This window comes from Phaenicophaeus curvirostris, chromosome 3, assembly GCF_032191515.1.
Source record: "Phaenicophaeus curvirostris isolate KB17595 chromosome 3, BPBGC_Pcur_1.0, whole genome shotgun sequence".
NCBI classification, from domain to species: domain Eukaryota; kingdom Metazoa; phylum Chordata; class Aves; order Cuculiformes; family Cuculidae; genus Phaenicophaeus; species Phaenicophaeus curvirostris.
Window position 1 is genome coordinate 15,930,441 of NC_091394.1, and position 24,333 is coordinate 15,954,773.

The following is a 24,333-nucleotide window of genomic DNA, read 5'->3' on the forward strand; positions in this document are numbered from 1 at the left end:
TCCTCTTGCAAGAAACGCTGAATGAGAGGAGCATCCAGCTACCTCTGAGAGTAGACACTTGACTATTTGGGACCAGGACAGAAGTCAGGGTAGTTTTTTGATATTCTCAGATTTTCTCAGGATATTCCCATCCTCAACATGTTTTTGCCATGTTTCTTTGTCAATCTTAAGCTGCTGCCCACTCATTTCACTGATTTCTGTTTTGTTCCTTGCTCTCCTTAAGAGTGGTGGGAGATTCCAGAGTACTTTACTGAGGACTAGGAATTCCATGGAGAAGCAGATCACTAAAGATTTGTTATAATGCAAAAGCATCTTGGGTGTTTTAACCTTAAGATCGTGAATGGCTGTTGTTATCAGAAAGGCTTACTATAGTTCTGGGGACTTGTGGAAGAAATTATGAAGTTCTGACTTGCTAAGAACCTCAATGTATTAATACAGTTTACATATTTGCAATTCTTTTATAAATCAGTTACAAAATACCTCTTCCCATTGTACACTTGAATGAAATACGGCATTGCTATAATACACACATTGTTTTTCACTTCAAAAGTAGTCAGTAACACTTCAAGTGTAGGCTTCTATATTTTCTTAAGCTGGTGCCTAATTAGTTTGCCAAAGTACTTTAATAATAGGCCCTACTGAAAAACAAGTCAGTAGTCAATCTGCCTTTAAAGGCAGGTTATTCCAGTGATATGGGAAGGCAGAAACTTTATCTTCATCTGGACTGATTCAACCTATGTTTTGTCTTTATCTTTTCCATGATTATGTGCAAAATTAGAAAAGAATTGGTAAGTGCTTTTGTAGACACTAGCGAGAACCAACAAGGGTTAGAATCTGTCTTCTTCAACTTAATGACAATGAAATTGTAGAAAGTGGAAGATAGAAGAGTGTTTTATGGCCAAACGTACCTTTAACTGTTAATAGAGTTTTTGTAGCATTGTACTTCACAATTCTATGAAAATGTCTTAGTGATATCTGTGTTTATGTTTACTAAGATGTACTTTATGTTATAAAAATATCATTTAAAGGTAATGAAAGATAAAATGGGTTATAAATAAAATAACATATTGGGAATGATCCTTGATTGCCTACCAAAATGAATGAATGTTTGAACCACAATTTACTCAGTAGGTAAAATAAAAGATAATGTAAAAAAATCTCAGTCTCTACCATACAATGATGTATATCTTTTTAGGGTGCAGCAAAGCTGTATGCCATAAAAATATGCTAGTAAGCAACTGAATTATTATCACGCAAGCTTATTATCTGCATGTCTTTTGGTTGATTTGGAGCCAAATCCTGAAGCTCTTAATCAACCCTACCTACTTGTGAACATTTTAATTAAAGCTCTCACTAAGGTTAATTGAACTCTTTTCTGGATGACGCCATGGTAATGGTTTCAAGAATACTTCAGGGTCTCTATTAGCCTATTTGTGTGCGTGTGCATATGTTCATATGTGTGTCTGTCTATCTACATGAAAGAGGGAGAGGTATGTATCTGATACGTAGCTGCAAGAGTGCCAGGATCTCAAATATTGCTTTACTTGAAAGAAATGATTCTTTGTTTTCAAATTAAAATTAACTTCTTACATTCCAATAATAGACATCTGTCTTAAAACCTGTCAATTTCCTTGTAGGCTCATTCATCGGTGGAAAGGGCTGCATTAATTGGTGGTGTGAAGATTAAAAATGTTCCTTCAGATGACACATTTTCTGTTTGTGGTTCAGCCTTAAAGAAAGTTTTGGATGAAGATACAGCTTCTGGCCTTATACCATTCTTTGTGAGTATTGGATTGTAATTGATCACTAGATTTATTGTTCCGCTAAGCTAATTTTGACATGAGTAGATGATCTCATCCTTAACGGAGGGATTGATAGGCAGCCTGGCTAGAATACTAGGACAGGTTTTGTAAGTGTTTTTCACACACCTTTCTGTGTGTTATAAAAGCAACTCATGTGAGCAGATGGTTGCATTTCTCAGCAAAAATGATGTTTTAAAAGGAATTGGATCTATATTAAGCAGCTGAATAAATGCAGGTGAATTTTGTAGTTGTGTGTAATCCTTCCATGTTATAATCTCTGAATGCTTCAATTCTGAACTGCCTCTTTTACAATGGTATACTTTTCTTTTTCATGTTCTAACTTACTTACACATAAAACAAGTTTAAAGGCAATGAAACAAATGAAGGTATCTCAAACTTAAGTATTTTCAAGACCAAGTAGTTTCTCCTCCTCAGTACTTCAGCAAAGAAATTAGCCTCCATAATGTACTTCAAATATCAGCAAGATCAGGCTTTGTCTGTTAAATATTTGTGACATTACTTATCCCTAACACATAAGCTATAGGGAATCTGGTTGCAGAAGTTTTAAGGTGTCATAATTTCTGGTTATCTGTCTGCTTTCCTTTCCAGAGATTACTGCTTCAACAGCAGTCCAGCAAAAGCAAATGTTTATATCTCAGTAGGTAAAGCTCATAATTCCCCAATTTTTAACACAGAACAGCATTAAATTGGACACAATTCTAAAATTTGGTTCTATTAGGGTAAGTACATGATTGAAAAGAATATTTGTTTATTCAGCAGATCTACTCCTATCAGTTCAGAACACCATCTTAGTATTCAAGTTAAAGCAAGATTTTGCCTGTTTTTTTTTTAATGAAGTAAGAAACCTCTGTTGGTTTTTTGTACATCATTAACAAATTTTTTTTTTCACTTTCAAACGTTATGCCTCTCCAAAACTTGATATATATCATGATATGTATAGATTTAAAAAGAAATATAATATGCTATCTGTAATATGTTTTTACTGACCTCCACTGAAGAAAAATTGGAGGGGAAAAAAAGAAACCAAGAAAGATTTTTAAGAGAGTCAAAAATATGTCATGATTTTTTCAGAAAAGTCATATTTGATGATTATTTTTTCTTTTCTTTCATGAGGTAACATTTTGAAATAGGCTAATATGCCTTAAATTTCTGTTAATTGTTTTCAGAAGAATTATCAGATTAAACTTGCTTGTAGTCATGGATAAGTGCCAAAGAGGAAAAAGAAGCTTAAATTTCACCAAGCTCTTTCACAAATGTAACCTTTTTACTTTTCTTGTTATTAACCTTCAGTGTCTGTTTTTATGAGGAAGTGTAGGGTGAAATGCATTATTCGTATGTGCAGAATGCTGCTAATTTCTAGCCTGCTTAGAACGAACAGCTCCTTGGGATAGCCAAGCATGTCCCGTCAATCGCTTTCCAATATAATAAGAACATGACTGAGAAATGAAACATCTGTAAGGCTGCCTAAATGAACTTTCTCTTGTGGACTGCACCTATTGGAGATGTGCCATAAGGCATGTTTCAGTGGTACCAGCTCACAGTATCTTATACGAGATTATATTTTTAGTGTTAATTTCAAACGATTGCAAGTACAGCACTGTATTACACCTTTTTGTGCTAATTACACAATTAATGAGTTTTTTCCTCATCTTTCGTCCGTTAAAAAAAATACAACTTGCCCCTCATAAATATTAATTCCTTATTAATTTTTTTAAGTGTAGCAAGAAGAAATAAAACACTGTTTTGTGCATTCAGTGACACCTTTACGAAGGCTCACTTAACTGTTGTTTTTCTTCCTCTGTTTGCTTAGCTGTGCAAAACAGGCTTTCGAAGATGGCAGAGACTCAGTCTGAGTTAATATGGCTTGTGCCAGGTCTTCCATTTATTTGTATACATAAAACATGTCAGCTTAGATTAAACTAGATCTCATTATCCTTATGGTTGGCCTCTTAACTCAAAAGGTGTGTTAATTCTCTGTCATGCTGAGCAGCAGTACATGCACTGTATTAATGCTCCCTTTTCTGGCTTGCAGATTTCAAAAGCCTTTCCATTTCTTTTGTTCTTGAGTAATTTGGTGCTATTTTATTTTGTTCTGGCAACAAAGATATGCACATTGCCAAGGAAACACCTTACACCACTTTATTCCTTGTCTCCCTGCATTTACTGATCATTCACTAAGGGCAGCGATTCACATTCAAAGCAAAAAGTTTAACAGAAGGAATTCTGCCAGAAGAGACAGAAGAGAGATCATTCTTAATGAAGAGGCCTTGGTTGCATCCAAGCTGATGCAGTTTCCCTTATCAGCCAAAAAAAAGTTTTGTAGCAGATTAAAAAGAAAATACAAGCAAATTGCCATGCCTTAAAGGCATAATTCTTCTCTGATATTTAATGAATGCATAAGGAATCATCATACTGAACTTGATAGAAGTACTTTGCTTGTAGAGGTGAGTCGAGAATCCAGGGAGCTTTTGCTTGATGTGAAAAAGGTTCTCTTGTTACTGCAGTCTGGTAATTATAGGTTTGCTTTTCACATACATATGATTCAGCAGTCAGCCTTCTTGGGGGAGGGGCACTGCCTTTAAAATGAGTCTTTGAATTCCTATCCACTGTCAATAGCTTTTATCACTAGTAATATATATATCATTTTGTGCAGTGAAGGCTATAGATAATTACTGTACCCAGACCCCTATACTTGTTACCTTTTCCTATTTCTAAGTTCAGACTTTGTTACTTTGCCTCTTTCAAAATAATTTTGCAGGAATTGGAACAGAGATATTTCCCTATAGTAAAGCAAGCAGATTGTGCAAACAAAGCACTTAACAATGTCAGGTGTTGAAGCACTACAGTTGCCACAATCTCCAGAGGAGCAATTTCCAAGTGTGACTGATATGCAGCCCTTCATCTGACCACCAGTTATGGGGAAGCTTCAAAGTGTGCGCTGAAGTCATGCCCATTTCATTAATTATAAACATTAACTAGCAGTTAAGTGCACCCATGAGTGCCTTTCTCAGCTGGGCCCTACGCTCCCAAGCTGAGAAGGGCCTCCACTGGATGAATGTTGACCAGGATGCTCAAATGTGGGGACCACTAAGTTAAGCACTGCTAAATTCAGAGATAGAGTCCACTGCATTCAAGCCTAGTTCACTTGAACATGTATGGTGTGAGCTTTGTGTTGTCTTTCATAAATCAACACTGATACGTTGCATCTGGCTTCTATGTATGAGTGTAGTACAATATACTTCAACAACCTCATCCAGTCTAAAGCTGCTGTGACATGATGGCCTTGCTGCTGAACTAAGTCCCACCATGAAATCTTTCTGGTTCTAGCTGAAATGATTCTTCTGAGTGATGATCAGCAGGATATTAGATGCTTGGGAAACAATACATCAGAATTAGACTGATGAGATCTCAGTAGAAATTAACACTTAGATCCTGATCATAGATCCCCATTTGGAAGAAGCGTTCTATAGACATGTATAGGCTCCTAGGGTGGTGTTTCTTAACCTGTAGTTTGTGATTTATTGCTGTTTCATAAAATACTGAATGGTAGTTCAGTAAACTGTAGCAGCTTTCCTCAAGCCTCATATGCTCATAAGTAGAAGCTGACAAAAATCTGAATAGGAAAAAATAAAAATAATGAGAGAACATTGAAGTTTCTGCTTCATTTCAGTTAATTTCAAATTAAAAGCTTTGTGGTACAATTGTGCAAAAACTGTCTACATGTTTTTCCAAAACTGTAGGAGATCATCTAGCTGAAAAGACTGACAGTCATTGCTCTGGGGCATCATAAAGATTCATGCATGTTCCCTGTCAAAGCTTTTGATTTCAGGAAAGTAATACACGAGATGACTGATGCAAGCATTTTATCTGCTTTGTATTTGTAACCAGGGCTGAGTCAAATTTGAAGTGCACAACCTGAAAAGGATAAGGCCTGCAGGCTATACTGAGCCATCAGTCCCATTTCTGTGATGCAGCCTGTCTCCCACCCTTTACACAAATGAGATTTTGCCAGTGTTATAGAGGTTGCAAATTAAGTTAGATTCATTGTGTTCTGCTGAGGTGGGGTAATGAGAGCCAGGACAAGAGCAGTTGCTGTCACTTTAAGTGGTTTCTGGGAATTAAAACAACTAGCTTTGAGGCTTAGACACATCAAGAGAAGACAACAATATTATTTTAGAAACTTTACAGAATAAGCCATTGCTTAAACAATTAAGCATTTATTTGAACTAACATAATCTCTCATTGAAACAACACACTCCTTATACTAATCACAAGAATACTTTAACTGCAGTACAACACTAATAACAATAACTTTCTGTTGTGAAATATCTGTTATTGTTTTAATTACTAGTCTAGCAATTTCACTCTAATCTTGCCAGAAAGCTCACACCATATTATCATAAAATATATGTATAAAAGCAGAGCTAAGTGTATAGTGCACCTTTGATTAGCACATTTTCCAATCCAATTGGTTAACCCCTATTCTTTATGTATATAGAAAAACTAGAATCTTCATCGTGGTATCCTCCCTTTCTTGTGACTCAATTTGTAGATCTGTAGTTCACCCAAAGATGAAATACAGGTTTCTTCTGATTGTGGGAACATCTCAGGTAAACAGTAATTTGACAAATATATTATCACTCCATACATGCATGCCTTATTACAAAAAAAAACCAGGGACTAAACTTATTCCTTATTAAAAAAAAAAAATAAATCCTGCAATCTCTTCAAAGCAACCTGCCTCAAAGAATGATTAAACTTCCAGAGAAGTCATAAATGTACCTCAATGCACTGTAATTATTCTGTTCTTCACATGTGTCAGGAATATGGGAAGGATAAGTACAGATAAAGATTAGATTATTTTGAGGAAAAAATGTGTTAGCAGCAAAATTTTATTAACTATATATTCAATGTGCTTCTCATGTTCAGAACTGTATTAATTTCAAACTCAGATTCATAGTAGCTTGATATGGAAAAAACCCTGAACTGCCCCTTTGTTATTTTAATAACTTTACCCATACCCAGTATTACATATTGGTGTAATGAAACATGGTTACAGTTATTAATATTGCTGTAATAGTGAAGTTGGGAAAACACATGTTCTGTTAGGGATAAAATGTTTTCAGGGTTTTACATGATTACATTTAATCAGATCTGCCCTATACAAAGGCAGGATAGGATTTCCTCTAAGACTGTACATAAATTTTTATGAATTGAGTACTACATGTATATTTTCAATTAAACAGAAAAATTCAGCTACCTACAGCAGTTTAAAATACCTCTGAGGTATATGGCATAATATAAATGCAGAAATGTTCAAAACTGTACTTAGAAGAGAGATTTTACCTCTCTAGTGACAAATCATTGAATTAGTGCAATATTATTGGGTTGTATTATTTTAAATTTCTGGCTTTTGAATACACATCCACCTGGCCTTTTCACTGGTTGTTTATGTTAGTGTGAGATTTCCTAGAAATTTTGAAAGATCTAGTTTAATAAGTAGTAAAACAACTACCTCTCATTTCACATGAATTCTCTAAAAACCTGGAATTTGCAAATTAAAATCCCATCACATTCATCCAACTCATTATGTCATACTCAGATTACTTTTTTCCAAGATGTCAGGACTTCCTAGTGTGCTGTTGCCACTTTATTTCACAGAATGAAAAAAGACCTTGATTGGAAATGTGAAAAAGCAAAACTTAAAAAACTTGTTAAACCAAGTTATTGGAGGACCTAGTCAGAGAAGCCCTGGAGGGAAAACTAACTCTTAGTACCGATATGCGTACAGAACCCACTTCAAGATGTGACTGTAGATTACTTGTAAAAGTCTCCAAATCCAGCAGCTGGTAGAAGTGAAACTCTAGCTTTAAAGTGAGTGACAACTTATGAATGAGGATGAGTGTTCAACAGAAAAAAATAAAAGGGTGAAATACTGGCAGCTATCAAGCAGTCTGTTTAATTAGAGCAGAAATAGCACAAATAGTACAAATGTTTGTCACTATTAAAAACAAAAAGAAGGAAAAAAAACCCTCCTGAAAAAGCTGGCAACTTCTGAGCAATGGGAACTCCTAGAATTAGTGAGATATCAGTGAAATGCAGGGGAGACAGCATGTGAATGTCCAGGCTAGAAGAATAGCATACACTTGGCAAATGGAAGTTGATATTAGGTGAAAATAGATTATAGGATTTTGGCAAACAATCCGCTACTGGCACAATAGCATGAAATTATTTTTATCAGAAGTAGAAGGCTTGTGCTAGAGAGAGAGAGAAACTAAAAGCTGAAAGCAGATAAGGCCATGTTATTAATCTACACATGACAAAAATCCTTTGCTACAGAGGTGTTTAGTCCCATCATGATGACTGCAACAGAACAGGCCAAAAATTCACCATCACCTACACAAAAGCCACCAGCTGCACCTCCTGGCTGGGCACCTGCAACACGTTCCCATCCTGCAGCAGCTCCACAAGCAAGGCAGCAATGACAACAACACATGCTGATCTCCAATAAGGACATTCTCTAGTGTAGCAGGAAGATCCACTGTGCTGGACAAACTAAGCAGACACTGAAGAAATAGAAGATACTACTTGAATGAGATGCGTTAAGTCCAATACAGGGAAGGAACACCTGCAAACATTTCCTGATGGTAGCACTCCTGCTACAAGAGAAAGCAGTGAACCTGAATGTCCCACATACTTACTCATTATAGAGCTATGAGATAAAAATCCTCTGTATGGAGTTTTAACGTCTAACTGTATCTATATTTTTCTATGACTGTATGTTTGTTTCATGAAAGGTCTAGTGAGTGGACAAGTGTCATCTAGGTGCTCCTTTGACTTCTTATAGGTCTTGTCATGAATTCACTGAGGGATGTGCACACATCCACTCACCAGAAAAATGTGGCTAGTTGCAGATATAGAGGGAAAAACAGTGAAAGCAAAGGATACTGCATTGACAGTATACTTGGCAGAAAAAGAAACCAGAAGTACAAAAATAAACCCCCAAAATTCTGGATTTGACACATTTATAGTAATCTCCAGGATGTACTATAATTTGTGTGTGATCTTGGATAGATTACAAAGACGCCTTTGTAAATCAACACTCTAACTAAAAACCAGTGTGATTTATTTGCTTATTTAAAGTACAAAGTTTCTTTTATTATATAAAAATCCAGTAAAAGGCAAGAAGCAGACCCAGCCTATATTAGTAGTTATAAAAATGAGACGAAGTGTTTAAAGCATAAGAGTAGCAATGAAAATTAAAATAATGTCAGTTTATATGCACTTGGTAGTTGTTTTTATGGAGTCACAATTCCACCTGCCTATTCCCAGTAAATCACAATAGTTAATTTTCACCTAGTTATGTTCTCTTTCTGCTGTGAAACGTCAACAGATATATTGCCTCGGCTTTTGGGCGACTGGTCATGCAGCAGGATACATTAAATCAGACATTAACAGAAAAAAAGCAAGAATGATTCTAGTATTTTAAGATGAATTCAGGAGAAAAAGTTTCTGTGGGAAAAAAAATCTTCCAAACCTACCAGTGAACATCAGCTGCTAGTGAACAAGTCCCAGTCTGAGATCCACTGAGCACAAATCAGTTACAAGTCTCTGTTACAGAGTTTGGCTCTTTCATTCAGGCAGTTACATTTTATGATCCATTTTACAAACAGGAATTCCAGCATCTTTAAGTTGCTCAAGTTCAGAGCTTGCTTTTATATCATAAACTGCAAATAATTTTGATGATAATTGTGTATGTGAGGTTAGTATTGGGTCACCATGATAAGCATGTGGAACACAGAAAACGTATAAAATATAGCAATAATATAATACTGTGACTATATTAGATTAATAATCTATCAATTTTCTATTAATATTTGATTTTATACATCTGTCTCAATGGACGTTTATGGGAGGTTTGAAAGAAAATGAAATTCTCAAAATTTCCACTACAGGATAGGCACTAGCTAAAATCAATTTATTTTGCCCTATGGCTTCTACTCTCTCTGTTTATTGATTCCATTGCAGACAGGCTTTATCATTTGATAATTTTATTTGCTGTAACACAACCTTTTTTTTTCCTTTATGTTTTTGGCTCTGCAGTTCTGTGCAACACTTGGGACCACTCCTTGCTGCTCCTTTGACAAACTGTTAGAACTGGGTCCTATTTGTAAGTATTTCCTGCTACATTCTAAAATTGCAGAAACAAGTTAAAGCCACACTGAGTCATTTCCCAGTCACTGTGCAGTGTCAGTGTCCAAATTCAATAAGGCTACTTACAGATGAGACCTTCCATTACAGTTTTCTTTCTAATACTAAGTCCAAGCAGCCAGCTTGCATTCTCAAATCATTAAAAGAGTAGAGGACATTGCCTCAAGGTTTTTTTTTTTCAGGGTGTATATTTTGAAACACTTCCAGTTAAAAAAATACTGTAAGTACTTCAGTTTATAACATTTTTATTTAGGCCCTTCTACTTTCAAGGGCATCTAGAGCAGTGGTGAAGACAAAGGAAAAGCCGAACTCTAATTTTCCTCTGCACCACATGTCTTGATTCTGACTAGTTCTATTGACTATAAAAAGCAGGGAAATATGCACCAAAAATCCACATTTATTCTCCTTAATCCGTCCTCTCCCTTCCCTGATTTCCTTCCTCTTGCAAGAAAATAGGAGAAGTACCAAGGTTTTTAATAGTGACCAAGTGATGGACTTTTCATACGTATTTCTGTGTTATGGTCTGCTGGTCTCTGATCTGCAGCAGGCTTGGTCAAAACCACAAACTTGCTGGCTGATGAAAAAGCAACAGAAGGGCACTATAGAACAGGAAATTTGTAGCTATGAGAAATTGGAAGCAATCTCATAGAAAAGTGGCTAGATTTGACGTTCTGTTAATTTATTCAGGTGGGGCCTAAAACATTTGGGGTTTGTGTGATGCTGACTTGCCCTGTGATGCTTCCTGCCCTTCAGCACAAGCCACACAGACTCAGTTTCTCCCAATTCTCCTTTCTAAAAAAAAAAAAAAAGTTTCTAGTAGTCTGCTTTAGCAGCTAGAGATTATTTTGCTGCTCAGGTTATTCCTATGGAACTAATCTAATAAAATAGTTAAGATATTGCAACTAACCAAGTGTCTTTCACTATATTCTCAATGATATCTTGCTTGTGCAGCAAAGACCAGCAGGATTATGTACTACCTCAAATCACAAGTCTCATGCTAACTTTTCTGCATGCAGGTGAATTTTCCTCTAAATACTCATGTGCATGAGCATGTATACATAGTCCTAGGAAATACAGGCTATGTTTCAAACAAGTCTATTTAAAAATAAATCATCAGTTGAACTCTGAACATGTTTTCAAATAAACTTAAGTCATGGATGTTATGAATAATATTTTATTAGCTTTTTTTAGACATTTATGCAAAAAGAAAATGTAGTCCACAAGAGTGCAAATTCTAGTATGAACTTAGTGCCTAGTTGCAGAGCTGAGTGGATATGCATCTGTATGTGGTAATATCCATCAGAATTATTTGGTGACCAGCATAAAGATTTTACGTAGGCTTCAGTCATCAACTCATGGACCAGAATTGTCACTGTGTGCATTTATACAGGTGATCTATAGCAGAGTGTGAATACTAAATCACAGAGAATAAGAGGCTCACATGCTAAAATATTTCTGCAGAAACCACTCAGTGACTAACTGAAACTATCACTTCTTAACTTTTTAATGCTTGCTCTTGCATAAATTTCTCAGTCCTTGAAATAAAGTTTGTTACACATAGTTCAAAAGCATGTGTATGCACGTATATCAATATGTTGAAAATACTGTTTAGAAACGTAAGTCTGTGACTCATGAGTTAGAAGTGGAGAGCACAGCTAAAACTCTAGCTCTTGCTGCTAAAGTAGGAAGTTTTATTACCATATAAATGATAACTACATCTCTAGATACATATTTTTAAAATTTATTTTGTGATGGTTCTTAAATCAAAATAATTTAGCAGTTCTTTCTTGCTTAATATTAATAAGATAAACCCAGACATGCAAGGACTCTGTTCTACTAGAAGTGGGGAGGAAGGGTATGTTATGTATGTATCTTTATGTATTAACGCAAACCCAGATGGTAGAAGCATTTAATCTCTTAGTTTAATTTTAAATTGGGAAATTAATGACATCAAAGAAAAATCTCCCAGGCACTCATTTTCATGCAAATTAATAGGGTTTTTTAATCTGCTGTTTAATTTATTTTCCTTTCAATTCCCCTTTTTGTTTTTTAGGTAATAAGGAAAATATCTGGATGCATGTTGATGCAGCCTATGCTGGGAGTGCATTCATCTGCCCTGAATTCAGGCATCTTTTAAATGGAGTGGAGGTGAATGAAGTGTTTCTTTTCTAGCAGCCTGTTAAAACCTTAATCTTCCATAAAATTTGTGTTTTAACATTGAAGGCTTTTCTAGAAACTCTGAGTACACTGTATTTCAGTCTGCACTATAAATCCATGTATAGATACATTACTTATGTTTATATAATTTTTACTGGTTTATTCTGGGAGTATGCAAGTTACCACTGTATGTAAAAGCTTGTCATTTGGAATAGCAAGTGGTTGTGATTCAACAAAGTGTCTTACAAAACAGAAAAAAGGAACTTTTACCAAAATATCCAAAAAGCCAGGTTTATAACACCCTAATTCTACATTGCACACACACAAAAAGAAAATAAATCCAACAAGTTAATGAGCGCGTTATGTGTGTTTTGCTTACAGCCCAGAAGTAACATAGCATACAGCTGGCAGCTGTATCTCAAACAAACAGGGTTTAATAACCAAGAGAGCTAAATGAAATATTCCCCCAACAGCACTGCTGTTCCTTCCCCCCACTCCTCCCTGAGCTACTTGGCATTCAGTTGCTTAGATAAGAATACTTCAATTTCCTGCTGCTCCCCTCAGACAGTCAGATAAGTCCTTGTCTTCCACATCAGTGGAGAAAATATTACTGTTTGGTAAAGCCAGAAGTTTAAACACAGCACTGATAGGTAGTGACTAATGAAGAAGAGGAGGGACAACCCCTTCACCCCCCAAATAAAATACATCTTTCTGTTTCTTTTTTATCAGCAAATGAAGCTTGTTGTAATTTCCTGTGGGGAAATATTTTTTAAATTATTGTTATTGGTTCCTGAAGGAAATGAAACAGCATCCCTTGTCTGGGCTGGCATTTGTCATCAGAGTAAATATTTAACAACCATGAATAGGTTTCCTACCTTACATAATAAAGGGAGATAGATGGATGGGTAGATAGATAGATAGACAGATAAATAATCTCTTAGGAGAGAATCTGTTAATTTTTTACAAGCGATAGGAAAGTTTACTAGAAGAAAATGAGAACAGAAAAGTGCTACAAAGAGTAGTAAAACCAGGTGATGCCAGACCCACAACACTCTCTTTTAAGGCTATCAGCTTCTGTATTTGTTAACACAAAACATAGATGATGTCTTTTCCATAAGATGCTCACTTTACCTACCTGAGTTTTCTCTGATGCCTAAACCTCTGCCAAGTAAAATGGTCCTGTTACATGATTTATACATGTGCACTGCCAGTGCTTGTTCTGTGTTGGTTTTTCTTTTGACTTTGATGAAAAAAATGGCTTCTACTAAAAGATAACAAGCTGGCGGTAAAAAAAATAAAATAATAATTTCCTGGTCAGCTGTAATTTTACAAGTGAATGTGATACACAGATTCAGAACTAAATATGTCATTTGTCTCCATGTATGAATTTTGTTTATATATATTTACTGTTCTTTGAAACAGAAAGCTTAGCTAATTGTTATTGGAAATTGGGATATGAACTGCAATGGATGTTCCTGTGTACACACATTTTAATTTAGTATACCTTGAGATTTGTACTTTTTCATATGTATCTAAAAAGTATAACTGTTAGCAAATGCTTGAAGTGTTAATACCAATAGTCTAGCTGCACACCTAACCTGAATTCTAGCCCCCAAATAAATGAAGATTTCACTACCATAGTTATCAAGCAAAGTGACGCCAGCATGAACATTATCTATAAAGCCCCAGTTCAGGAATTCATTTGTACTTAAGGTGTTCTCAGAAAATTTGACAATACTGCATCATTAGCACATAGATCCATTTCTCTTTTATAATTTTATTTTTTTATTTATCCATTCTCAGTTTGCAGATTCATTCAACTTTAATCCTCACAAATGGCTGTTGGTGAATTTTGACTGCTCTGCTATGTGGTAAGTATTACAGCAAAAGAAAACATTGCAAGAGACAAAAACAGTATTGAAATAAGGAATTCTGGCTAGCTTTAACTCTTGTAAATTACTTACAAAATTCACTTCTTTATTTAATTGACCTTCAAAGAAGTAAAATTTGGAAATAAGCCTGAGCATTATTTTCCAGAGAGGCAGAAGTCCTGAGAAGCCCATAGATTCATAATTGCTCCTTTTTGGGACTCTTAAAAACATGAATGAAAAAACTTCATTTCAGGAAGTTTATGCAATGAACAGCGTGTTGAACAGAGCTTTCCCTTTTTTTTTACATAATATTTCTTCGTGTTTGAGCCTTGATTCTTTCAAAAGCAGTTCAAAACGTTCTTCAGATTTGGCTGATGAAAAGCAATTGTTTCCCAAAAAGACTATTTAATTGATTTTTTACTGATTTTCAGTTCCCCTAGATGGCAACAGAGATGGCAGTTTGATATAAAATTATGACAAAGAAGAAACCAGTAGACACACTTGGAAATGAAGCAAAGTGTCATAGCAATAATAATAGAGATAATAATAACATCCCATAATCGATCATACTATTGTGTCCCAAACGGGAATCCAGAACCTAGTGTTTACCAGCATCGTGACTAATGATAACTATTAGCAAAACACCTATCCAGTGAATGAAGACCATCTACCAAAAGAAATGAAAACATTAATTTAAGTGAAAACAGAAAAAAACTTGCAAAAATGGAAAGAGAAGGAAAACCTGAATGTTAAAAATAAGACTTTAAAACATCATCCAGAAAAATGATCACCATATTTAAAAGTAGAATAAATGTGAGACAGTGATCATTCAATTGTCTTTGGTTAACCTTTGGCTCTTTTGAAAATCTCAGCAAAGTTGATTTTTGCACAGGTACATATATTATCCAGATAACATGTTATATTTTTACTTTAATAGTTCTCCTGATGTAGGCACTTCAAATATTCCAAGCCATTATGGTTTTTCTAGTTTTCCTTAGAGTTAATGGCTTACATTTTGATTCTGATTCATCAGTAGTGGCAGAGATTAACCCAAGACTCCAGTTTATAAGTACCTCAGAACTAGCTGTCTCTCTCCATATATGGAAATGAGAAGGTGATGGAACTCCTTTGCTAGTTTCTCTCATCTTTTTCTCATCACTCCCAGACACTGTTAACAAAGTAGCCATTCAGAAATGAGAAAATGAACCATCTGTCATGTTTGTAGGACAGTTAGAGGCCAGAGGCTAGTCCCTAACAGTTTAATTTCTCATTAATTCTGCTTTCTCCAAAACCACTGTGGAACTATGTTAGAAGTGTTTTACCTGGATCTTCAGGAAAATAAAGTATGCAGAAGCATGTTGTTTGTCAGTTTATCTTTCTGTCTCAGGAGATGTTAGCTTCTTCCTAGCAGATATCAGACTTAAGAAAGAGGTTTTTTTCCATTTTGCTTCTTTCTTCAAATGCTCATTTTTTTTTAGACAAGTCATTTCATAAATGCATGTTTTCATAGGTAGGAAGCTTCCATTACAAGGAAACTCATGAGACTTTGTAACATGTCTCCTTACTCAAAGCAAAATCTTCACAACTATAGCCATTCAGGCCTCAGTTCAGCAAGCCATTCGTGTATGGGTGCTATTCACTTAATAAAGAGTGAAGCGTTTATTTAAAGTTAAGCTCTTTGACTTGAAGTCAAATCTATCATCCAACTACTTCTATGACTGTCCAAAATTCACCTCTCTTTTCAATGGTAACCATGCCAGAAAAGGGAAATGCTCATTTGAAATGTAATAATCTTACAAAATCTCAGAACTTTTGTTTTTTTCAACTACTCTTCTCAGGGTTTAACTGTTAACTTTTGGTTGGGAAGGTTATTTCAGTATTTGAAAGGAAGGTGTTTATAGGAAATGCTTATCTGCAGATGGAAGTGAAATATTCCTGCTGATTTATAATATAAGGTCAATTTTTTGGTTGTTGTATCTATCAGTTAAAGTAGAATAGACAGAATAGAGTGGGGCTGTTAAAAGCTTCAGATATGCAATCCAAATAATTTTTCACAAATCTTCATTTCTTTATTCACTTTGAAAGTAAATTTTTGCCTCCCAAGCTAGATCTTAGTAGGTCTAGAAGGATAACATAAAATATCTAATTTAGCAGTGACGTTTTTGAAATATTCAGGATCCTTCAGTCAGTAAGGAATATTTGCAAAGTAAGTTAAGAACATCACTTCTATCCATTACCAGACCACATAAGTGCATACTGCAAAGAAATTTAAATACATAGGGTGAAATCTAGACATGTGGTATAGAGGAGCAACTCAACTGGTTCATATACATTGATGTCCAGGCTTTGGATTTATTTTAGTAATCCTTTTAGACAGTATTTCATGGTTGCCAGCTTAAGATCTGTGAAGTCCTTAGATGGAACAGAGACCATCTTTTAGAAAAGCAGTAACATCACTGAGGAAGTGCAAGATGACACCATTCTGATTGTGACTTAGTGACCAGATGTTACTGTGGAATAGTTAAGTGTTCTATTGTTTAGCACTACAGGAGAAGGAGTGAAGGTCTCACAAGACAACTAATGATATTGCTTATAACTTGGGCTAATTGTGTATAAAATGAACACCTGAACCACAAATATATCAAAGTAATAGCATATATCAAATAAACTACAGTAGAACAACTTAGGGTTTGTTCACAATATCTTCGTGCTTTCAGATAACAGTTTCTTCCTTCTGTCCACAGGATATTTTCAACACACAAAGAGATTATTAATTATTTTTATTGAGAGTATTCTGAATGTCTTTTACTGTTTTTCATGGGCATAAGATTACTTGTCTTCAGTAATGTACTTTCCATATCTGAAGGCAAGTACTTAGCTAACCTTGGTGCTCTCCTGATCATTAAAATGAGAGAAGGACTCTTTGTTTGAATAAGTTGTTTTCTGAGCATAATTTAGATATGAATGAGACTGGGAGTATGTACTGGCCTATGCAATTATAGATACATGCTAAAATGTTGGAAATCAGTTTTTTACTTTTTTTAACATTAAAAAACATTTAAAAAATGGATGTGCAGAAAATAATAAAAGGTCTGGACTTTTATCATTTAGAGTGTCCCCATGTTGACATAATTATTGCTCACTTTGTGAAATATTTATAGCCCTAATACAATTATATAGCTATCTCTTCCATTTTGATTTCTAGTTTCTTCTTTTTCTGCCTCTATAAACCCCCATTTATAGAGGTGTGTCTTACACAGAGTGAAGCAGAAACCAGCAAAATCTTGTTATTACCCACTGGCAAAATGTAGCTTATTCTTTTTAAATGAGACACACTGGCTTTTGAAACTCAGACCAGTTAACACCATCCACTAGCTGGCAATAATAAGGTATGCTTCTCAGTTTTACATTCTGCTGTAGTATGTCTATCAGTCATTGTATATTGGATCTAGCTAAGGGCAGGGTGGTACAAGAGGGAAGCCTGAGTCTGGACCGGGTAGCTCATCCCTACTGGTGGCTGCTGCTGCCACCACTGCAGCGTGGAAAGTCAGTGGCCAGCACCCACAAAGCCTCAAAGTGACTGTGCATGATGTCTAAGAACCCACAGCTCTTTCTACACAGCTTTGTACTGCAGTAATTTCAAGGCAACTTTTGTTGACTGCAAACACTAACATTGCTTCATCTAGTCTCACATTCTGGTGTGAGTGTCTATCACCAAAAAAAAGATCCTTTCTGTCTGTTTCTTGTCTGTTTTTAAATATGCAATCGTGCAGTCATTCTGCCCGTTCCTGCTGAGCCTTACACTTAGCTACTTGTAAGTACAGTACTGATATGGCTGTGAAAAAGCACTGAAAATGGCACACGCTGTGCTCAGGAAACACACAGTTTAAACACATTCTATTTGCTTTCACTTCTCAACAAAATTTAATCCCTTAAATTTCAATTCTTAAATCTCTCAATTTAATTTCTTTCTTTTTTATACAGGGTGAAAAAAAGATCAGATTTAACAGGTGCCTTTAAATTAGAACCTCTTTACCTGCAGCATCACCATCAGGAGTCTGGTAATTCTATAATTAAATGAGATCATTATTATTTTGTTTGCATACCAATATTCAGTGGAAAAAAAGGACTCCAGATAAAACCTGAAGTTCTTAAAACTACCTAAGTTGTTTATAAGTCTATTTCCATTTTCAGAGTGCCCTAGGGAGTTAAGCTGATTAAAGTGCAAAAATGCCTAGTGAGATTTTAGTTAGTATAAAAAGCAATTGAGGGAAAGCCCTTTTATAAAGCATTATATTAATACTCTTGCATTGGGATTTCCCCTGCTCCAAAGTTACCACTGACTCTTTGTAGGAATGTTGAGAATATTCTTCATGATCTTTAGGCAGCCAATAAATGTATGATTGGATATCGTCTATCGAGTCTCTTAACCTGCCTTCCTCAACATGTCTTTCTTCAGAATGGTTTAAGTAACTGATTTGGTTCCAGAGTTTCTGAAATCTGTGACCTTTTTTTTCTTAGCTATTTGTGCAATTTCTGATTCAAATTTTCAAAAATTCATGTCAGGAGCAAACACTCCCTGAAACTGCAAAGAGGAGGTAACCTATGTTTCATATCTCTGCTCTATTTTGAGTAATACCTATTTGGGACATTATCCTGTTGCTCTCATGTTCTTACATTAATTGTAGAGAAGGCGGTAAGTGCAGGCTATCTGGCTGGTACAAAATGCTCACGAAAGCTCTTCACAAAATGCTTACAAAGAACTTACAAATCTTAGTCCCAGTACAAAGCTCCTTAATGAATTAGTGCTGCTCCTCACACATACTTAGCAATTGCAGAGTGGCATTTGCCATCCTGAAGCGCATTTTTACGTATTTGGTTATTAGCTGATTAATTGAGAAGAAGGTCACAGCAGTACAGTGTCAACATGTAGTGCAAGACCCCCCATAATTCTCTCAAAAGAACAAATCACATGTGGATGTATTTACCATTTACTAACTCATGTTTTTCCTGGAACTGCTGGTGCTGATCTCTGTTCAGAACTGTATTCTGAGTACTTTTCTGTTCTCTGTGTTATGGCTATGAACTCATTGACATTTAAATTAATACCATCCAGAATTTCACCCTAGGAAAAACAGATTCCTATGCCTTAATCCTGAACTGGCAGGAATTTTGCATCTCATTCCTTTTCTACATTTCCAAGCAATGCAAATATAGAACAGAGCAATAAACAGGAGAACAGAGTAATTCAGGAGCTGACGTTCACCCTCAAGGCTCAAATTTTTAAGAAAAAACATATATCGATTTTGGATTTTTTTAATGAAAAATACAACTTATGTCAAATACACGTACATCACTATTTTTTACTTAACATGCAAGAAAAATATTTGTCTTGAGGAGAAATAATACAACCTTAACTAAAGTGAAAACATGTCATTGCAACAACTGAGAGTGCTGATACAAGAACCTTGGGTTTTCCTCAGTTTAAATAACACCACAAGAAAAACAATCTTGCCTAAATCCAGGTGCTTACAGTGAGGCCACCTAGTTGACCTGAACGCTTTATCTCCCCAGCTGCACAATAACTTGTTCAGCCTTCGTCTTGCCTTCAGAAGCTCTGATACTATGTTGTGTGATCTCAACATAATGATTCCAAATAATTATTATTCCAATAATTATTATTCCAGCTAATTATTAACAGTCCAGTAATCCTAAATTTGTCTGTGCTTTATTCCCATTTGATGTGAATTTTCCAAAGACATGGACAACATTTTTCAAATGTAAATGCCTCTAGTTAAACTGTTAAATCCAATCCACAATTATTCCTTCTATAAAAATAGTCAAATTTGCTGAGCTGTTACAGTGCTTATTGATCCCTGTGTGATTTATGGGATGTCAGCACTCCTGGAAATAGGACATGTCTCATGGAGGGTCTTATTTTTTTGAGTATGTCTCAGGTCTGAGAATTCCCATCACAGTTTAAAAGGCAATTGAAGTAGCATTTTTTAATTCACTCTTCTCTCACTCAAGAATTTAAATGAGTAGAAAAATACATCTTTCTGTGAGCAATTACTCTTAATAACCATATGGCAATTATGTGTGCCCCTAAGGGGAAAGTCTTTATTTTGTTATTAATTATAATTTTATATGATTTGCATCATCACACCAGGAAGATTATACTAGCTTGCCTGGCAACCCAGGATATAGGTCAAATCCTAATGGCAGTGTTAGAAGAATGCAGCTTTATACTCTATTGTGAATGCCACATATGCTCCCACAATGCAGTTCCTCCTGGGTAAATATAGATGTAAGACTAAGGCTTGTAATCAAGGTCTAATCATTGATTGCATTCTGCTTCACAGCTTGTGAAAAGCTTTGTTGTGGATCATCAGACATAGCCCCTTACAGGAGCGTAGGATTATCTATCTGTCACCAGCTTCTTTACTCTCTTTGCTACCAGCCTTACAGCTATCAAACAAACATGGCTGCTACAATGCAGAAGAAAATTAATGTTATCAAATTACCTCCTTACCGAGCTGAGGCGACCATGTTCATTTCCTGAAGTGAAGGAACAATTTAATGATTGTTGGTTGTTAAGTGTTTGTTTTTTTAATTCAACTGGAAAATAGCCTAGTAGCAAGTTAAAGAACCAAAGCACTTTATGTTGGAGGGAGGAAGAACCATGGTTTTTCTTATGTTTTTGCTGTGTAGATGAGAGAAAATTGGGAAGAGAGCTTGTGACATAATAAAAACAGACTTTTTACAGCCAGAAAATACCAAGGCTTAGAATTACATAAATGACATAAACTGATAAAATACAGAAGCTGCAGTTCTATATAGCACTTGTGGTGCATAATTCCAGAAGCACCTAGACAGTGCTTTCACTTGGTATTTACATACATACTTTCCTACAAAACTTCTCCTCCACTGCAGAATAATAAAGCACAATAAGAAAACTAAGCAGATGCCCCCCCATTCTCCTAAAAAAAAATGTGCTTTACATTTTAGGTCAGTTGAAGCTCTGCCATCGGCTTATTGCAAGTAATCACATAATCATTTAGGTTGGAAAAGAACGCTAAAATCATGAAGTCCACCTGTAAACCTAACATTGATAAGTCCACCACTAAACCATGTCTCTAAGCATCACATCTACAGGTCTTTTAAATACCTCCAGGGACGGTGACTCCACTGCTTCCCTGGGCAGCCTGTTCCAATACTTGACATCCCTTTCATTAAAGAAATTTTTTCCGATATCATCCAGCTTTATGTTATAAGATCCTTTTCTGTGAAATCAGTGTAATTACCTGATTCAAATAAAAGGTAGAGGCATCTTGACTCTGCATGCTCATATAAAAGATAATCAATAATGGCCTCTATTTACCTCCCTGACTGCTTTGTGAATTAGTCAATCTGTGCTTGTATGGGGCTTTCACTACATCAAATGAAAAGCCATAAAATATGCAGAACACTGTTCTGCAAACATGAAGAGGTCAATTCTGAGTCAAATTTTCAAGTCATTTATTAAACATGCTGCAGAATTGGCAACAAATAAATTAATTAGTATAAAAGGTAGTTAGAAACAAAGAATGAGTGAAGAAGTTAGTTTTGGGACTCTGCAAACTGTTTCAAACAGAATTAATAATTGCCCTTTAATCTACTGCTTCTTCTCTTTACAAGAGGAAAATAAACACAATATTTATATGAGAAAGGAAAATTATGTTTCTTCTCCTGAAAATGGTTTTATTTGTTAGTAGTATATTCTGACCAGCTAAGAAATTAAGCTTACTACGAGCGTCTTCATTCAGAATCCTTTCAAGTGTCCTGCTAGGTATTTAGTGGTCCTGCTGACACTGATGATGCTGACATTTGTAGAAAACATAGAGGATAGCTAAGGTGCAGCTTTTTTTCAATAGCGTTAGAATGATTGTAGAGTTTGGCTGTTGTGATGAAGCAATGTGAACATTTTTTCTTTAACTTCCAGGCCTTGTAACAGATTATCGGGTAAGTACAGCATCAATGTAATAATTAATACTATTATTTGTATACACTGATATTTACAGAGCTTTTATTTTCAATTACTACCATAAACTTTAAAACCTTATGCTTCTTTCCAGAAAAGATGCAGCATGCTAAATTTGTAACATTCCTCAAGCTGAGAATTTATAATCTATTTTTTTTGAAAAAAATTGTTTAAAAGCAGAAATCATCCTGCATGTGTAATATCTTAAGGTTTACCCAGTAGCAAGAAATGTCCTAAACAATTTCTTTTCCTTAATCATAGAATAGTTTGGGTTGGAAGGGATCTTAAAGATCATCTACTTCCACAAATGTAAGGAACTGCACTTGAGCTTCTGAGACACTTACTTTCCAGAGCCTTCAAAAAGGATTCAGGATGCACAAAGAAAACTTGATTTGCCTTGTGATCCTTCCATTCTGACATCAATCTCCTTTTCCAATTTTCATCTGAAATTTTGAGTATTAAACAGTCACACCGGGGCATTAACTAGAAATAGACATTTCTATTATCATTTGACCCATCACTAGCAACTGCCTGTAGGATGTGACAATGTGGTATGCTTCAAAATCATCACAGAATGTACAATTTCTGCAGTATCACTGCAATGGTGACTTCTAATGTGAGTGCCCTCTCTTTTGCCTGGCTTGCAGCACTGGCAAATACCCCTGGGAAGGAGGTTCCGCTCCCTGAAACTCTGGTTCGTTCTGCGGATGTACGGGGTCACAGGACTGCAGGAGCACATCCGCAAGGTGACTGGATTTTTCTTTCTTGTGTAACCTGTGGTGGGATGGCAAAGGAAAGTGAGCTCTCAACCTGTCTACTCTCCATGATTTCTGTACACAGCAGAAAGCACAGATAAGAGGTTTGGCAATGGGGTTCAATAGGGGTACGGCTAGTCTGCCCCATGTAGTATCATAGTTTCATACCACGGCAGGATCGAAACTGTCATCTGTTTTGTGTTAATCTGTAGCGAAGACAGGTCTAGGAATTTGGAATTTCTGCAATGTGGGACCCTAGTTTCCTCTGAAATTAAGCTGTAGCACTTTAATGGTTTTATTTGGGGAAAACACATTTATTCATGACTTATTTACTCTACCAATGTGCATGCGTGTTCAGATTATGATTAAGGTTGTTGGGCCACATTTATGATACAGTAACTGACTAGGAATCTCTGTTGTTTTTGATTTCATGTTTCAAATCCACCTTTTTATTTTAAAGAAAGATGTGTACAATTTACAGTTTGTTAACATTGTTGTGCATAAGTAGAGGTATGCAAGATCAAGGGTTTTTTTAACACTAAAAAACACACCTGGCACCAGTCTAAATTATATGTACTTCCTCTGTAGGGGAAACTTTAGTGAGTGGAGATCCATGACTTGGCTCTAAATATTTACAAAAATATCCATTAGCTAATAGTCTGGTCTAGTATACCAAACTCTCTGCAGACACACATTCCTTTCCTTGTGGTACTGAACAAACTAATTCCTGAGAAGGGTTTTTTTCCACTGTTGTACCATAGCAGCATGACAAAGTCCTTTTTAATTTGAAAACATTCTGGGATGAGGGGTACCCTCTTTGCTTCTAATTTTCACCATGTTATAATTTTCAACCAACTATACAGATATCTGCATTGGATTTTTATCCTTAATGATGCTTTCAGAAATAAATCTCAACAACAGTGGTGATCCTGATGTTCTGTCATCCTCGTTGCAATGTGATGAAAAAGAGATATGACGTTTATTATCACTTTACTAGGCTACCATTACAGTTCCTAGTGGAGTTTCTTTCTCAGGTAATATTTCTGGAGACTGTCATTATTTTAATATGACGCCAAGTATTTAAGTAGGACTAAATCTCTTACTGGGAAAATACATGGTTGGAAACACCATATTAATTACAAGGCCTTTTATTAGGCTGGTTTCTGCAGGTCACTATTTACATTCAGCAAGTTCCCTCTTTCCCTGTCTCCCAAACATTTCCCTGATAGTTCAGCCAAAAAGTGCTCATCTTCCTATAATCATGGCCAAAGACCCTTTTTTTTACTCTTCCTGTGATAACACAGATCAAGAAAGCTAAGCAAATCAATCTTTTTTTAATGATACTGACTCAAAGTATGTTCCCTTATTTGTAAAGGTAATTCAGACAGCTAGGTTTCCATGGGCTTGTTGAATTGAGCATGTATATTTAATATTTCACTGAGGACTAAAATGTTCCCTGGTATACAGAAAAAAATAAGCTATGACCTCATGTATGG

General features: G+C 35.6%; 1 protein-coding gene across 3 annotated transcripts in view; it reads left to right on the forward strand.

Moving 5' to 3' along the window:
- DDC (dopa decarboxylase) overlaps positions 1-24,333 on the forward strand; it is a 71,555-nt gene that overhangs the window by 36,701 nt on the left and 10,521 nt on the right. For all 3 annotated transcript variants that reach the window (XM_069853432.1, XM_069853431.1, XM_069853430.1), the window contains 7 exons: positions 1,638-1,781; positions 9,927-9,993; positions 12,088-12,182; positions 13,995-14,062; positions 18,047-18,123; positions 22,044-22,063; positions 22,730-22,828. In XM_069853432.1, coding sequence (XP_069709533.1) covers positions 1,638-1,781; positions 9,927-9,993; positions 12,088-12,182; positions 13,995-14,062; positions 18,047-18,123; positions 22,044-22,063; positions 22,730-22,828 — 570 coding nt within the window. The remainder of the gene's footprint in view (positions 1-1,637; positions 1,782-9,926; positions 9,994-12,087; positions 12,183-13,994; positions 14,063-18,046; positions 18,124-22,043; positions 22,064-22,729; positions 22,829-24,333) is intronic.